Source organism: Anabrus simplex, chromosome 2 (genome assembly GCF_040414725.1).
Source record: "Anabrus simplex isolate iqAnaSimp1 chromosome 2, ASM4041472v1, whole genome shotgun sequence".
Taxonomy (NCBI): domain Eukaryota; kingdom Metazoa; phylum Arthropoda; class Insecta; order Orthoptera; family Tettigoniidae; genus Anabrus; species Anabrus simplex.
In genome coordinates this window covers 130,578,256-130,596,597 of record NC_090266.1, presented here as the reverse complement: position 1 = coordinate 130,596,597, position 18,342 = coordinate 130,578,256, and the positions used below count along the sequence as shown (strand labels likewise).

The 18,342-nt window shown below is 39.7% G+C and overlaps 1 protein-coding gene across 2 annotated transcripts in view; it reads right to left on the bottom strand.

Annotated features, from left to right (window-relative positions):
- LOC136863930 (RAB6A-GEF complex partner protein 2) overlaps nucleotides 1-18,342 on the bottom strand; it is a 457,043-nt gene that overhangs the window by 120,092 nt on the left and 318,609 nt on the right. Inside the window, exon 8 of one of the 2 annotated variants that reach the window (XM_067140369.2) lies at nucleotides 17,847-17,941. In XM_067140369.2, coding sequence (XP_066996470.1) covers nucleotides 17,889-17,941 — 53 coding nt within the window. In that variant the 3' untranslated portion in view covers nucleotides 17,847-17,888. Of the gene's footprint in view, nucleotides 1-13,570; nucleotides 15,011-17,846; nucleotides 17,942-18,342 lie in introns of those variants that run through there. The other variant, XM_067140370.2, reaches the window with a different exon arrangement.

Sequence of the window (18,342 nt, the reverse complement as noted above, 5' to 3'; positions counted from 1 at the left end):
AACAGTGTTTGGGATCCTCACCAAGAATACCTAATAAAAGAAATAGATAGTGTGCAGAGGAAAGCAGCAAGATTTGTAACAGGGGGATTTCAGGAGAAAGAGTAGTGTATCAAAAATGTTAAAGGAACTTGGGTGGGAAACTTTAAGTAAGAGAAGGGAGAAAACTAGACTTACAGGATTATATAGAGCCTATACAGGAGAAGAAGCATGGGGAGATATCTGTGAGAGGCTTCAGTTGGAAAATAATTATATCGGCAGGACTGACCACAAATATAAAATTAGAAGGAATTTTAGCAGAAGCGATTGAGGTAAATTTTCATTCATTGGGAAGGGTGTGAAGGAGTGGAACAGTTTACCTGGGGTAGTGTTTGATCCTTTTCCAAAATCTGTACATATATTCAAGAAGAGAATAAACAGCAACAGAGAAAATAAATGAAGTGTTAGAGGGCATTTGACCAGTGCAGGTTATTGTAAATAAAAAAATGTGTGTGAATAAATTAATTCCAACCCCTGGTCTAAGGAGTTTGGACAGCCAAAGTAGGGCACTGCCTGTAGGGGTGAAGTACAGTGGGGACTTCGAGGGCCCTGGGACCGCTACGGTAGCTGTGAAGGCCCTTCAGGAACTCTGAAAAGTGGTGGCAAAAGGGGCTCTGGTTAAGACGCAGCAGGTCGTTAAGCTACTTAGGATCCAGAATGGGTAAAAAAAAAAAAAAAAAAAAAAAGTAAATAAATAAATGCAATGTAAATATTAATGTTATACCAGTTGTATAGTATCATTTGAAGTAATTCCACATACTGTATATCAGTTGACTATATTTGTAAGTAGTACAGGAGATATTATAAGTAGAATTTTGTAAACAATATAAATTTATTAAGGATGAGCTGTGTGTTTAATTTGTAAGTAGTACAGGAGATATTATAAGTAGAATTTTGTAAACAATATAAATTTATTAAGGATGAGCTGTGTGTTTAATAGAAAACATTGTTAGCGTAAATTGTATAATATTGTATTATAGGAAAAATTTTCTTCTCTTGTTAATTTAATATTTAGTGCTTGACAATAATGTATTTTAGTGTACCATTTGCCACCGAGGTAGACACCTCATTTGCAAATAAAGAGATTTTGATTTTTTTTTTTTTTTTTTTTTTGATTTGATATTTTATATAAGGACAGGTGTCACTCGAGGACAGTGACAGGTCGTGGGGTCCCACCTGAAGTTCATCCGAACATTGAGAAAATTCGTGATCTTATGAAAACTGACCGTCATCTCTCGTGCAGAGGTATCGCTGAAGATCAGAATGCCTCCAAATCAAGTGTTCAAGACATTATCTGGAATGTTTTGAAGAAGAGAAAAGTGTGTGCCAAGGTCGTCTGTCCCGCACACCTTGATTCCCAAACAAAACCAAAGCTTGGACGCCTGTCGCTACTAGGTTGCAATGAAAAATGCGGACAAATTTTTCAGGAAAATGTCATCACGGGTGATGAGACTTGGTGTATTCAATAGAACCTACCACAAAACCATAAAGTACAGAATGGGTCTCTGATAGTTTGCCAAGACTGAAGATAGCGAATGACAAAATCAAAAATAAAGACAAATCTAGTTGTAATGTTTTACTTCATAAGAACACTGAAATGTCGTAAGTTGCTGATTTATTCTTACAAAATAATCATAATCTGCTACAACATCATCAAAACATTACCATGACTACTATACTATTACTTTCATGGAGTCCATATTAAGTAGATAGCAAGAGTATGTTAACGTCCATGGAGGCTCAAACTCCTTAGCTGTGTAGTGAACAGGTACGGTCAATTAGATAATTCTCCACACTACCCACCTTTAGCCGTATCACAGTTGCTCAACTTCATGGATGTACCAGTTGAATGGGTCTTTGAAACACTCTCCCTCTTTGTCAGTCAGCTCACAGGACCTGATCTTCCCATCTCGTCCTATGATGAGTTTGGAGATTCTAGCTAGCTTCCAAATTTGCCTTGGTAGTTTATCGTCGCTTAGCAGCGCCAGATCTCCTTGTTGAAGAAGTGGACGATTCTGGTTCCGTTGCTGAACTTCATGGAAACGATTTAGATCCAATAGATACTCCTTCCTCCACTGCTTCCAAAATGTGTTCAGCGCAGACTGTTTTTCTCTCCACATCTGATTCATTTCTTCTTTTGTTTTGTTACTATCTTCAACAATGGTCTTTCTGTCTGGTTGCCTTGTTGTGTTATCACCAATAAGAAAATGTGTTGGTGTCAGCACACGATGCTGAGGATCGTTTTCCACATACGTCAAGGGTCTACTGTTGATTGTTGCTTCAATTCCGACGAGAACTGTGTAAATTTCTTCGTCATCGAACCACCTGCTTCCTAAGGCTTTCTTCAAACAACTTTTCACTGTCTGTACCATTCTCTCCCAGAATCCTCCCCACCAAGCAGCGCGTTCGACTATATATTGCCAGTGAATATTTTTACCATTCAAAAAATGCACAATCTCTTCTGTTTTCAGATTTTCCCATAATGAGCTAAGTTCTCTTTCAGCTTTCTTAAATGTTCGTGCGTTATCGGACCAAACTGTTCGACATGAACCTCTTCGTCCAATAAATCGCTGTGAGGCATGAATGAATTTCTTCGTACTCATATCTGTCACAAGCTCCAAGTGTACAGCGCGTGTGACAGTGCATGTGAGCAATGCAATGTATCTTTTCCGTAATATGCCTCCATTCTTGGAATATAACGGACCTGCGAAGTCCACACCAGTGGTCTCATATGGTCTGCTAGGAGTTACGCGTTCTGCCGGAAGAGGGGGTTCAACTTCCGAAGCTGCCTTTACTTTCAGTTTTTTGCACGGTAAGCACTGTCTAATGATTTTCTTGATGATCTGTCGTCCTCGAAGTATCCAAAGGTCTGTCCTTAAAATACTCAACAAAATTCAAGTTCCTACATGAAATTGGGTTTTATGTTCTTCTTCTACTAACAGTTTTGTGAAATGGTGGTCACCATTTAAAATAATGGGATGTTGCTCGTTTTCATCTAAACTGGCAAATTGTAAATGTCCACCAACTCTAAGAATGCCATGTTTGATGAATGGAGAAAAGTTTCTAATTTTGGACTGCTTGGGTAGTTCTGACCTTTGCTGTAGTGCTTCTATTTCTTCTGAGAACGATTCTCTCTGTGAATGTTTAATCCAAAACAGCTTTGCAGTTTGGATTTCGTCTAATTGGAGTGGGCCTAACGTTTTTTCTTGATAGCGTGTATTTCGTGTAAATCGCCAAATCCACACTGTAATCCTGAGAACTTTGGTTAATCTGCTATATCTTGTAATATCGAAAATCGCTTCTGTTTGTTTAGCTGCGGTAGCATGGGAAACTGTTTTCTTTCGTTCTGTTCCTGTTTTATCAAGTTCTGTTTTTGATATTTCAACTGATTTCGGCCAATACTCTTCTGGTTTTACAAGCCAGTCTGGACCATGCCACCATGAGTTACTTTCACGCAGTTGATTTGCTGTTAGCCCTCGTGTTATATGATCTGCAGGGTTTTCCTTGCCAGGGCAAAGATGCCACTGTGTTGGGTGTGACCTTCGATGAATTTCATGTATTCTGTTCAAGACGAACACTTTCCATTCCGATGCGTTTCCTCTTATCCAGTGTAATACAATGGTTGAATCGGTCCAAAATTGGACGTGGTGTAATTCCAAGTGTAGTTCACGTCTGACATACTCCGAAAGACGAACTGCTATGATAGCTCCCATGAGTTCTAGTCGTGGTAAGGATATTTTCTGAACTGGTGCGAGTCGATTTTTGGCTGTGATTAATTTGATCCTGACATGTTCGTTTATGGTCGTCTTGATGTAAACTGCTGTGTCATATATTCGTTCGCTGGCATCACTGAAAATGTGCAATTCTTTGGTCTGGTCTTGCTTGATCCAAGATCCTATCCATCGTGGAATTTTAACTGTGTGTAAGCTTTTTAAAACTTCTAGCCAGTGGTTCCACTTCTGAACTAAATCATGTGGCAAAAGCTCATCCCAGTCGAGGTTTCTCAGCCAAGTTTCTTGGAATATAATCTTTCCTGTAATTGTTCCTGGTGATAGGAGGCCTAATGGATCATAAATTCTTGCTGCAGTCTTCAGGACAACTCTTTTAGTACAGGGCATGAGTGCTGCTGTACTTACGGTATTTTCAAACGAGAAGTAGAAATCATCTGTATTCGTATCAGTTGGAATGCCTAAAATAGATGTATTTTGGCGAACCACTTCTTTCGTTTCTCGCCACATCTGGTTCATTGTTATTGAGTTTGATAACCATTTGAAAAGTGGAATGCTGATCTCGTTGAAACAATTTTTCATCTCTGTATAAATGTCTATCAATTCTTCATTTGTGTCTCCGCCTGCTGCTCGATCGTCAACATACACGTTGTCTTCTAGAATTCGTAATGCGTTTGGATATTTGTCTTTCATCACCGTTGCTAGTTGTCTTAAAGTTGCTGCCAGCAAATACGGGCTGCATGTCAGCCCAAATGGAAGTCGACAGAAACGGTATATTGTGGTCTCATTGGTTCTCAGCCACCCTTCTTCTGAACGAATCACTTTAAACCAGAAAAAACGAGTGGAATCTCTGTCTTTCTCATTCAGAATCAACTGTAAAAAGCTCTGATTCCCGTCTGCTGCAATGTATTTGTTGAACGTTCGTAACCGAAGTAAGGTTGCTGTTGAATCTGGATTCAGATTGGGGCCAGATTCTAAGTTGCTGTTCAGAGACAATTCGCCTTTCTCATGTGAAGAAGCGTCAAATACGATCCTCACTTTGGTTGTTTCATGATCATCTCGAATTACTGCATGATGTGGCATGAAGAATGTTTTGCCTCTTTGTGATTCCTCACTACAGAATTCAACTTGTTCGTTCTCAATGTGTTTCTGCATTGCTTGTACATAGCGTTCTTCGTATTTCTTATCTCTTGCAAATCGCTTCTTCAAACTATCGAAACGCTTTAACGCAATATTCCTGTTGTCGTGTAGATTAGGTTAATCCTTTTTCCAAGGTAGGAATACTGTGCACCGTCTTTCAGTTATCGCCAATTGTTCATTGGTGGTTGTCAAGATCTTCTGTTCCTTGGCTGTGAATTTGCGAGTTTCGTCATCCCTGATTCCGCTGCTCTCTAGTTCCCAGAATTTTCTCAATAGGTTGTCTGTTTCTGAGTGAATGAAGTATGAATTTGTTTCTTTTATCGAAATCCCAGTGCGACTTCCAAATAGAATCCAACCAAAAATACTTCTGCGAACGGTGAGTGAGTCTGACAAGCGGATGATGTCATCTTGGAAGATAGTTCATGGTAATCAGCGCCAACTAATATTCCAATAGAGATGTTCTTCGATATTTCATCCGCATCTGCAAATTTTAAACTGCTGAATTGTTGCCTAATATCCATTGGGACTGGTCTCAGAGCTTAAAAAGTATGTGTAGCTTCTAAAGCTTCTATCTTGATTGCAGTTCCCGTGGCTGCTCCTGTAAGTTGAAATCGTACTCGGTTGCGTATTGTTGCTTTACCGTGATGTTCAAGCGTTGAAATAATTAAGGACTCTTTTCCAATGTTTACCGAATTTAGTTTATCTGTTAGATCTTTGACGATATAACTGTGTTCACTTCCGGCATCAAGTAGTATTTTTGTCATATGCTGATTGCCGCTGCGATCAGAAATCCACACTAATGCTGTGTTCAAAAACATCTCATGCAATTGTGTATTCCTTGTCTCTGTAGTATGGACGGCTGTAACAGTTGTTTCTTTCGTAAGTGACTCCCCTGTGGTTACTGTCGTTACTGTATTCAAGGGTGACTTGCAAATGGATTTATGTCCTGTGTTATTACAGACTCGACATTTCTGATCTTTCTTTCTACAGTCTTTCATTTTGTGGTTTTTGCCTAAACAGATGAAGCATCGTCCATCTTTCTTTAATTTTTCTGATCTGGCTGCAACTGAGACTATTTTATGGCATTCGTTACTCCAGTGGCCTCTTCTATCGCAAAAGGCGCATGTGATTGGGTTTGTTTTTATTTCATCGCTGTACGTTAGTTTAGGTGGATTATTTTGCTGTTCAGTATGCTTACTCTTTTTTATTTCTTTCTTGTATTGACTGGTGTGTAGACTCATTGTTGTAGAGAACTGTTCTCCTAAGCTGTCACTGAACTCGTTCAACTTCTCTGATTTTTCTTTGCTGAGTACCCATTTGTCCAGGAAATTCATCAGGGCATCCAAGTTACCATCATCGCCCTGCGTAGTGTACCAGGCATGTAAAATATCTGCAGATAAAAAGGAACCAAGCATGCAGGCATCAAACCCAAGTCCTTTAAGAGCTGCAATATTCATCTAGCAACTGTTATATATGCTTCTTAACTCGGTAGTAGTAGGATCCAAATTTTTCTCAAGGTACGGAAGAAATCGATATGTTCCTGTTGCTGTAATTTAATGTTGTCGAAGCGTTCCTTCAGCTTCTGAAGTGCGATCTTGTAAGTTTCCTCTGACATTTTCAGCCCACTGATGAGATGTCTGGCTTCTCCTTCTACCAAGTTCCATAGATACAGATGTTTGTCAACTGGCGTAATTGCCGAATTATTATGAATTGCTGATTCAAATTGCTGATAAAATCTTGGCCAGTCTGAAAAGGTACCCATGAAAGTTTTAATTTCAAGCTTAGGTAAGCGTGGTCTCACGATTGCAGACTGAAGAATAGTTGTTTCATTCTTTGCGTTTGATTGCTGCTGGGGAAATCTAATTTCTGTGATCTTCTTGTTTGCTATTGCAATTAGTTTTCGGCCTTCTATTTGACGGTTTTCACACTCTTCTGCATCCCGTTCGTTCGCATCGTCTTCCTGCAATGCCTGTATCCGTTTCTGAATTTCGCTCAAATCTAGTAGTATTTCATGTAATCTTTGCGCTAATATTTCCATTTCGATGTCATCATATCCATCTGCGATCGCTGTTCGTAGTCTTTGAATAAGTCTAGTTTCCGACGATCTGGTTGCTGTTCGAATGCGTTTTTCAGTCTGTAAAATGTTTGCATTTGAAACTGTAAACTGAGCAGTAGGTGCATTAATATTCGTATTTTCCATGTTTCATTGAACTTAATTATGCACAAATACCATTAACGAAAAGAACACACACTACGTACATGGACATAACCGTATTCCTGTCTTTAATCTATATCTGTAATGTATTGGTATTTCACTGCAATGAAGTTACACTGCATTCGTAAACAGTCCGGGTTTCCGCAATATGTTTTTACGACAGTTAAATCTTAAGCGTTGGCTATAGTACTGATCCTGTCAACAGAGGCTTTACACACTTGTAATATTCACTGTTTTTGCGACGCACTTTGAAATGTACACTGATGTTTCATAACACTTCAAATGAGTCTGTTCGTAATGTACATAATTTCGTATATTCCTTCAAATGTATATCCGTTGCTTAATAAATTGAATGTAAGTAGAGATCTTACTTGCGTTAGCTGGTTTCTTGTTGATACGGTGATGTTGCGTGATGCTGCTTACTGTTGTCCGTCTGCGTCTTTTTTGCTGCTGATCGTTCCACAAACGGGTTTCGGCACCATTATGTAATGTTTTACTTCATAAGAACATTGAAATGTCATAAGTTGCTGATTTAATCTTACAAAATAATCATAATCTGCTACAACATCATCAAAACATCACCATGACTACTATACTATTACTTTCATGGAGTCCATATTAAGTAGATAGCAAGAGTATGTTAACGTCCATGGAGGCTCAAACTCCTTAGCTGTGTAGCGAACAGGTACGGTCAATTAGATAATTCTCCACACTAGTCATTTTTTGACGCTCACGGCATTATCCACAGAGAATTTGTTCCCACCGGCACCACTGCACTGTCAGTTCTCAGTATATCTGGGCGTCATGAATCGATCGTGCTCGTCCGTAACAATGGAAGGAGAGGGATTCCTTCTTACTGCACGACGGGGCGCCTGCTCACATGGCTGAAGTTTTTGTGCAGTTTCTACCAAAAAAACAAGTGTCAGGTCTCGACCACCCTCCGTATTAACTCGATTTGGTGCCAAGCAAACTTTTTCTTCCCAAAAATAAAAATTCACATGAAGGGTCACTGATTTGATGACATAACTGACATTCAAGCCACTGTGACACATGAGTCTGTGTCGTACCCACTATGCTTGATCCACAATACAGTAACTAATGTGACGTGCCCAGAAATCGCCACACACATGGAAGCTAATTCTGATTACTTTGATATATAAACAAAACATCCTCAAACCCTAAGGTTTGGACGCCAGTCCAGAGCTAAAGGCTCCAAGACGAAATTTATTTTTAAAGGAAAGACTACTGTAAAATATTCCCAGAGGTACAAAGACAGGAAACTAACCATTAAGTACTTTTGAGAGGACCAAGGATAATTAAAGTATGTGATCTGAATTAAATTTAAAAAAGAACAAAGAAAACAATTTGCTGATATTACGGGTGAAATGACTGTATCGCACCAAGAAACGAGATATTAACTGAATTAAAGCTGTGAAGTTCTTCTTCTTCTTCTTCTTCATGGGGCCTCTAAGTATTACTTCCTAATCAGCATCGACCTCTAAGATCTTTTGCTACCATGTTTTTCCTTCATTCCCATCTAGATATACCTGTTCCTTTCACAAAGCTGCAGGTTGTTCTTATTGGGTCTTCATGGATTTTTCTCTCTCTTCACCCGGTAGTCCTAGAGAGGAGAGTCTGATTCTACCCAGCGTTTCACATTCGAAAAGTATGTATTCAGCTGATTCCTCTGCTTCATTGCATCTCCTACATATATTGTCTCTTATTACTCCAATTTTGTGTAGGTGTTTTTTCAGATGGCAGTGTCCTGCCAACAGTCCTACTACCTATTTTACATCTTCCTTGCTGAGTTTCAACAGTTCTTTTAGTATGCTTCTTGTTTGGTCCTTCTATCAGTTCTTTTGCAAGCCTGCATCCTGGAGTATTTTTCCAGTTCTCCATTTGTTTCTTTTGTACCCATTTACCTATGTAGTGTCGGGCTTGTCCATAGAAAATCCCACCTACAGATTCTCGGCCTACAAAAAGTGTTTCTACCCCTTTCCTGGCCAGTTTATCTGCCTTTTCATTTCCTTCTATACCTGAAGCCCTGGTACCCATATTATTTTGACAATGTTGTACTTTGAGAGCTTCAGGAGAAGTGAATGGCAATACCAGACAATTCTGGATATTATCCGGACTGCTTGGCTTTCTGTAAAAATGAAAATGTTCTTATTCCTATAATTCACTTTCAGATTTTCTTCAAGACATGTTGTGATAGCTATCATTTCAGCTTGAAAGGCTGTACTGTGTCTGCCCAGGCTCATCTGAATTGATCTCTCAGGTCTTCTCGTTGATCCCTTCTCCTGTGCCATCAACAGTCTTTGAGCCATCAGTCTACCGCACTATATCTTCTTTTTCAGTATTCCATTTGTTGCTATCCCAGTCTTCTTTCTTTATTATCTGGGTCTCAAACGGTTCTTCAAAGTTGTACTTTGGTATCATATGATCAGAAGGCATGTGTAGAACTTCCTCTATTATTACTCTGTTAATTTTACTGTGTCCTAGATTGGGTTTTTATGCATTCCAGCACTCTGATTGTGCCAATCTATATGAACTCATTCTAGCCTGTACTTTTATGAAAATGCATAGTGATGGGAGGTCTAGTAAAGTATTCAAGGACCGAGCTCGATAGCTGCAGTCACTTAAGTGCGGCCAGTATCCAGTATTCGGGAGATAGTAGGTTCGAACCCCACTGTCGGCAGCCCTGAAAATGGTTTCCTCCATGGTTTCCCATTTTCACACCAGGCAAATGCTGGGGCTGTACCTTAATTAAGGCCATTGCCGCTTCCTTCCCACTCCCAGCCCTTCCCTGTCCCATCATCGCCATAAGACCTATCTGTGTCGGCGCGACGAAAAGCAACTAGCAAAAAAAAAAAAAAAGAAAAAAAAGAAAAAGTATTCAAGGCTTCTGTCGGCGTAGTTCTCATAGCCCCAGTTATGGCTATGCATGCCATTCTCTGTAGGCTATCCAATCTACTGCTGACTTTTCCTTGGCTTACTTTCTACCACCAGATGATTGCAGCATAGGCTATCATCGGTCTCAAGAGCATTGTATATATCCACATTACCATTGATGGTCTTAGGCCCCATGTCTTCCCGACAGCTCTTTTACATGCATACAGCAAATTCTTGGCCTGGGATAAGTTCCTTTCTATATGTGGATTCCAGGTCAGATTTTTATCTAACACTACACCTAGGTGCAGTGCCTGTTCTTCCATATATATATATCTTGCCCAAAGAGCTTCAGTGATCTCTTTCCCTCTAATTTCCTCCTTGTAAAAGGGACCACAGTTATCTTTTTAGGGTTGACTGATAGTTGTTCTTCCCGACACCAGTTCTCCACAAGGTTAAGTGATCTTTGCATGAGGTCCTGGATAACACTCATCACCTCACCTCGTACCACAATTAGTAGGTCATCTGTGCATCTTTGTGTATAAAAACCTTGTTTGTTGAGCATAGCTATGATTTTGTTCACCACAAGGTTCCACAGCAGAGGAGAAAGAAGTCCTCCCTGAGCACAGCCTCGGGTGACCCTAACCGTCAGCGTTTCTTCAAACAGGGTTGCTTTTATCTTCCTTCCGTCTAACATGGATTTAATCCATTTGATGACGGTTTTACTCACCTTGCTCTTTTCCAATGCTTTGATCATAGAGTCATAGGTTGTATTGCTGAAGGCTCCTTCTATAGCTAGAAATGCTGCCAGTCCAATTTGTTTTATATTCTGGGCTTTCCTCTAGTTTACAAACCAATTGGTGGAGTGCTACTTCAGTGGATCTGCCAGGTCTATATGCAAAATGATTTTCATGTAACGTTGAGTTCAGTTGCATCGTTCTTCTAATATATTTATCCAGAATTTTCTCCATTGCTTTCAGCATGAAGGAGGTTAAACATAATGGTCTGTATGCTTTGGTTTGGGCATAATTTGCCCTTCCAGGCAAGCAGTGAAGTTAAGCATTAAATTAAATTAATCACACGATGACTTGCAACAATTTGCTCATAGGCTCGCCAATTGTACACTGTCATCTGGCCTGCTTCTGTGATTCTGGATTTCCTTCTCATCTGGACTGCTTCCGTGGTTCTTAATTCCCCATACGTCTCTGCTGACTACCTGTTCATGTGGGCATCACGGTACCATTCCTGCCTGCTGAGTGTGTGAATCACTAAATGGAAACACTCTGTTACACCAATATTCATAATGCGAATATTAGTCCTGACAAAAGATAAACCACCATGGCTTCATTATAGTGAAGGGGATTCAAGATTGGAATTCTTCCAAGTTAGTGAGATCAACTTTCTATATATAAGAATCAAGCTATAAATGAAGAAGGCTCAACAAATCTTTCTGTGCATTCCAGACAGGAATAATGACTACGAGTAGTCTTAGAACGTAACCCAACATGAGTGAAGATATGATGTGGCCATCGTGTTGTTAGTGAGCTCTGAGCTCTAAGCAGAAAGTGAGTTATGTGGGACGATGTAGACTGCATACATCATATATATTCTCTATATTGACTCACAGTTGGTAGATTGTCACATGTACCATTAATACTGGAGTTCTGTCTCCCTCTTCTTCTGGAATCAATCACTCACTGAACCATTGCAAGTAGCTGCTTCCCCACAGGCCGAAATATCCCGCGACAAAGTAGCTTCCCCAAGCTGATCTAGATTAATTGGCACTGACGTTATACCTGGGCACAACCTGACGTAGATTTTGTGATAACAACCATCTGTCTGAGCCTGGGTGCTTATGCCCGTTGTCATAACCGTTTGAGTAAATCATTGCAAGACCAATGTAGACTTTGTGTCGTAATACTTTACCCTCATAAGTTATGACTTTCATTTCCCCGTTGACGTATAACTTATATAATAGGAATTAATTGAGGGATGTTCCACCATGCAACACAATAATAATACATAAATATTTATTAAGTGAAGACTGGTTTACATTTGTTTTGAATCATTATCAGTTCACAGTAAATAAATAAATCAAAGGATCTTAACAACAATTAACATGAAATCTGCCTTTAATACATTAAAAATGGTTGACATGGGTTAAATGACATAAGACACATTAATATTTAAATAACGTCCTAGGATCCAGGTTACAGATAACTGCAGTGCGTTTGGATAATGTTGAACAGAGCTTTAAGATAACGCACAAAAACATATGTTAAAATGTTCAAATATTCGTAGTTGAATAGTCGATGGAGGGTACAAACATGCATCAAACTTGACGGTCTTGTCAAGTGCCGATGTTAATACAATTTGTAGTTAAAATAATAGCTGAGGAGTTGGGGGAACATCCTTTGTTGTTTTGTAACCTCTGCTTGGTTGTTGAAACTGTCGCTGTTATTATTGTTGAAGTAGAAGTTGAATGATGGTATGGCCTTGGTTGTATGTAGGTGGATGTCTGACGAAGAATACGGAAGAAAGAAAGAAATGAGAACTAATGTATAGGCTCGGATTTAATTATTGGAAATTTGATTGTTTTTTACTTGCTCCCTTTTCCCTTGCTCTCGTTAACCTGCCGCTAGATAGTAGTAGGTGCACTGCTCGTCTGTGTCTGCATGGAGCTTATTGCTCCATCATCAAATTTAAGCCCCCTCCTCCCGCCAGGAGGAGGAGTTTTGTTAGATTTGCTGGTACCGGTGCAATTTAATGTTCCTCACCCAGCTGTTATGTGAAAGTTATTATTTAGTGGAATGTTAATTAAAAGATTGTTTTAATGGTTGGTTTGTAGTTATTAGTGAAGTTAATATTTAATAAGTAATGAAAAGGAAGGAGATGCTGGCATTGGTCACCCATTCAGTGAGTGACCAAGCCCAATGTTGCTTAACGGTGGTTTAGTAAAAGTTATTAGTGAAAGAGAGTTATTAAAGTGAAGTTAGATGAAACTCGTATGATTATTCGCTAAGTGAGTGGCTGACACAAATTTAGTGTTTCAGATATGCGGCCGTGTTGGAATGGTCACCCATCCAAGCACTGATCAAGCCTGAATTTTACCTTTATTGGGTAATGGGACTTTATCTGATCTCTGAGCAGAGGCTAACATTTTAGCAAACTAATGCGTTTACTGTTTAATGAAAGCGTGCAGATGTTGATTTTTGTAATTTTGAAAACAGCATTAATGATTGCAGCATTTTATCGAAGTGCACCCGCCACGGGATCCGGGTTCTGGTGTGAGAAGAGTTAGGTATATAGGCTAAGAAGGCATATTATTGGTCGAGAAAGTGAGCTTGAGGGTGAGACTTGCATCTGATGTTCTGGAAAAATTCTTGGCGGGGTAAAGTGGTACTTGGTGTACAGGGTCTCGGCTACTCGATCTACCGAGTTGGCCCTGTACAGGGTTGGAGGGTAGTTATTAGAGTTTTTGAAGGGGAGGGTAGTGGGGTCAGGACTGGGAGGGCATGATTGCCTGGAAGGGGGGGGGGGGGGGCACTGGAGACGTGGGTTGCACTCCGAGCCAGCAGATCACCCCACATCCGGGGAACCATGTAGTTCACGACGGTCGTGGAGGAAGGTATTTAGTGATTTCAGTTATTAGTGAGGGTTCTCCACGGGAGCAGTGAGGGGAATAGAGGTCGCAGGTACATGGATGTTTCCTCTTGACCTCGAGGGAGGGAGGATCCACGTTCATGGGACAAACCGCTAGGTGGGTACCTGGGAGGATGTAGGGAGCAGAGGGGTGCGTTTGAAACACCAGAAGGGGTCAAACGCACTTGATGGACCGACCTAAGTGGCAACACGTTGCCTGAGCCGTGACAGGGGTAGTTTTTTGAGTGGTTAACGCCACTGACAAGTCACGAACACAGGACACCGTGCCGCCCTGACAAATTGCTTTCCAGCACTGGGAGTGCTGGCACCTTGATGGATGTCTACCAGTTGAGATGTCGATAGGCTCCGTTTTAGTTGCCCCCATACTGCTATTCCTTGGCTTGGTGGGATGTGGTAGCAGTATGGAGTCTTGATGTGAGCTTCTTGACTTGATTCTTGTTGCTGGTAGCCGGTAAAAGTTGAGTAGTCGTCTGGCCGGTGAGGTGAGCTCTGATTGGTTGACGTGGTGTGCCGGGGCCAGCTTACTTGGCTGCTGGGCTGGCCGTGGTGGCCGCGGGAGCAGGCGGGGGAGCTTATTGCTAGCTTTGAGAAGGAGGGGGGAGGACAGTGACTTGCTTTGGATTGGCTTTGGTGTGGAGGGGATATGAGAGAGTGGGGGAGTGATCCGTTGTTGCGCTGTTCTATCTAGATACGTCTTGAGAATAAGGGGGTGGATGGCCTCGTAAGGTATGTTTGTTTTCTCGATGGATTCATTCAGACTGTGATTAAAATTGACTCGTTGATCCAACGCTATATAAAATATTTCTTTGATATTGAGCAGGGGTCCTTATTCCATAATTTCAATAATTTGTAAGTCCTTGTCTATATCGGAAAAATTGTGATTGGATTCGTGCATATGTATTCCCATGGCAGAATGCCTGTTATGTTTGACTGCATTAATATGTTTGTTATACCTGGTGTTAAAGGATTTCCCTGTCTGTCCGATATAGCTTGCTAAACAAGACTGGCACTGTAATCTGTAAATACCTTATTTACCAAACTTGTCAGATTTATTCACAGTCCCTGGATTGTTGAAGTGAGATAGATTGTTGTTGGTTGTCCTGAACGCTATTTTTACCCCGTGTTTTTAAACAAGTTTGTTAATTGCTATACAGAATCACTGTTAAAGGTGAAAACTGAATAACTGTCCTGCTGCTTCTTTTCGTTAATAAGAGTGGATTTTGGTTTATTTTGAATTTTAGATATTATTTGGAGGATGAAACTTCTGTTATAGTGGCAGGTTAACGAGAGCAAGGAATAAGGGATTAAGTACTGTCAAACCACTTTCCAATAATTAAATCTGAAAAAAAAAAAAACACACACACACACAAGTTCTCATTTCTCAAGTAACACCCATAATGAAAGAAACAAAATATGGCTGAAGGAAGAAATAAAGATCCAATATAGGAAAAAGACCCTTTTAAACACACAACTCTATGAGTCACACTTAGACGCAGCGCGTAATCTTCCATCAACTTATTGGGATGATTTTCTCAAGCACACACTTTACAAAATAGAAAACATTTCCACTAAGAAACTGGGCAGTCTCAACAAGAAAATAGATAACCTCAAAAAAAAAAAAAAAAAAAAAAAAAAAAAAAACGCACGCCAGTCATAATCAATCCTCATTACCTAATTTAAATGAGGGAGATGCCATACCTTGCTCCAACACAAACAATGAAGTTCTCAATGAACATATTTTCAACCCCCACCCCCCATCGTAAATATTTCCAACAAAACTTTTAATGAAACTGAAATTGAAATATTGAGCTGAGATCCAAAATGCAATGGGAGTCTGCAATCCAGATACGAAGAACTAAACACCCTAGTTACCGAAACGGAATACATGATTGGTAAACTCCCCACACAACAGGAATAAATTAGATTTGAAGCCAAAAAAGGATTAACAAAACTAATTCACAACACGAAAAACAAACCAAACAATAACTCTACCCAACGCCAACAAATCAACCAATTAAAAGAGAAAATAAAAAATAACAATCTTGTAGTTACACAAGCGGATGAAGGAAATGCTACCGTCATCTTAGACATGGATAATGATCAGTCTCCGTTAGCTAGGTTTCCACGTGGGACAACCCTTACATTCATGCCGCTACTGATGCAACTCTATTATGGGACCACCTTCCGGCTAGAAGAATTATGCTGAAACATGGCCTAACAGTACCTGCTAATACCTTTCCATTACTGCAAACACTAAAATCGTTCAAGTCTATTTGCAAAAATGACTAACCTAGGACTTGACTATCCACAGATGACGCCCGAATCCTGTCGTTGAGCCAACGTTATGGTATCTACACATCATTTATGCTGTTAGGCGAAATTGAAATTTTAAACACAATCCCGGATATTTAAATCTGATCCTCGTTGAAACTCCAACACATGAAGTGAAATTCGCTAGAGAAATGAACTTGAACCTGGAAATATTACTGTCTATTCCTACAATAAAGCGTGAAATCGAAATTAAACAACATGTCCAAAAAGATTGTATTGAGGAATAGATTAAACTAAACACATGCAGTGAAGTTTGCTAAATAAAAATAAACTCAACTCTCGTTCATTATTACATAATATCACTGAAAACAATAATCACTATCATCACAATGTCACGGCATAACTCAAGTGTGAGGCTCCAACTGGCCTTTCATGTTAACAAGCAAAAGAGACATAACCGTAAACTGTCCAGTGAAGTAACTTTTCATCAATCTACTCAAGCTAAACTATCATTCTAATAAAATTCATTTTTCACACTCACAATGTTTCTAGTCAGCAATAATTTTGTCTCGTAAAGGTACAGAATAAAATTCAGTTTACAATAATCAAGTATTATCGCGACCGGGCGTCAGAATGTATTTTGTTCGTGAGGTCGGCTACCCCAAAATGCACTTCGCTGGTATCAAATAGAACCGTTACTTAGACTTAACTGCCGTGGCCTACGGTCCCATATAAAATAGTAATCATGGGAGAACATCTACTTGTACTTAAAATAGGTGTTACAATGCGCTCACTTGGATTTGACAACCCTTAAATTCATCAACCATTCTGGATTGCTACAGAACATCGTTCATCTTACACAGCCTGTCTAAGAAATATTACATCTTAACATACACCATGTCAAAAAAATTCCTCTCCATCAGAAACAGGGCTCCTTATTCTCAGTCTCCTGTGCATTATACATCACTCATAAAATACGGGCTTACTTTGCCTTAACATCTTCCTAATTATTCTCATAATATTTCATTTCCATTACAATCCATTTCTTCTTGTTTGAAACTTTTTCAAATACAAGCACTCCCATGACCAAACATCTTTACAATGATCTTAAAATTAACTTCTCTAAATTTTTCTGACCTCAAGAGCAAATTGCATACCAAGATTTTCTGTATCACAAATACACGGTGTCACAAAATTTCAGTTTACCAAAATAAATGCCAACTTTATCATACTTCACTGGATTTCGGTATAAATCGCAAATCTCACCTGAATTACTGCTGAACACATAATTTATCATCTCAAATTTATCCTGACGTGAATGTTGATATTATTGGATAATTTTATATTTTTCTTTATCACGCTCCCAATGGCTATTTTACCGTTATCATTATTGAAACTTTTTTTTTTTTTTTTTGCTAGCTGCTTTACGTCGCACCGACACAGATAGGTCTTATGGCGACGATGGGACAGGGAAGGGCTAGGAGTGGGAAGGAAGCGGCCGTGGCCTTAATTAAGGTACAGCCCCAGCATTTGCCTGGTGTGAAAATGGGAAACCACGGAAAACCATCTTCAGGGCTGCCGACAGTGGGGCTCGAACCCACGATCTCCCGGATGCAAGCTCACAGCCGCGCGCCTCTACGCGCACGGCCAACTCGCCCGGTATTGAAACTTTTACCGGCCTGAACGTTATATCACTGATTTTCATTACAATATTTAAAACTTCACCTTTTACATTTTTCCAAAGAAATGTGAACACATTTTAAAGTCTCGCGCACTGACATAAATAATAGACAATTCACCTCAACATTGCAATACACTTAATTTTTACACGTGCCACTTATTAGTTTAACGGGACAAGCACATACATTTCTAAATGCAAAACATTATATTTAAATTAGACAGACCTGTAACTGCGTCGTGGGCATGGTGTTATCTTGACCTCATTTCTATGCCAGCAATCTTGTATTTAGCCTCTCATAATTGCAGAGCGCATTATTCTCTGAAACATTACTTATTATTACACAGACTCTAAACTTTACTTGAATCAACACACGTAAATAATAAATTATTCTAGACACATATAACAGTGAAAACCATTTCACTTCTTGCCCAGAACTCAACTCTCACAGTTTGTGGGAATCTCCAACTCACCCTTTGCCAGGTGTTTTAAAGATATGACTGACCGTGTAACCCGAAGCTTATCTCCGCCAGTCTACAAACAATACCTTTACCGACTACAAAAATACACCGCCTGTAGTAATTCACGAAAGCTATCTATGCATTCGCTGTTCCCACTTGAGAAGTTCAGGAATCCCATAGTAATTCAACTAATGATTTCCTTTAGGGATCATGATAGATGTCGTAACTACACTGTATCAATAGTCTTCACTCACCATTTAC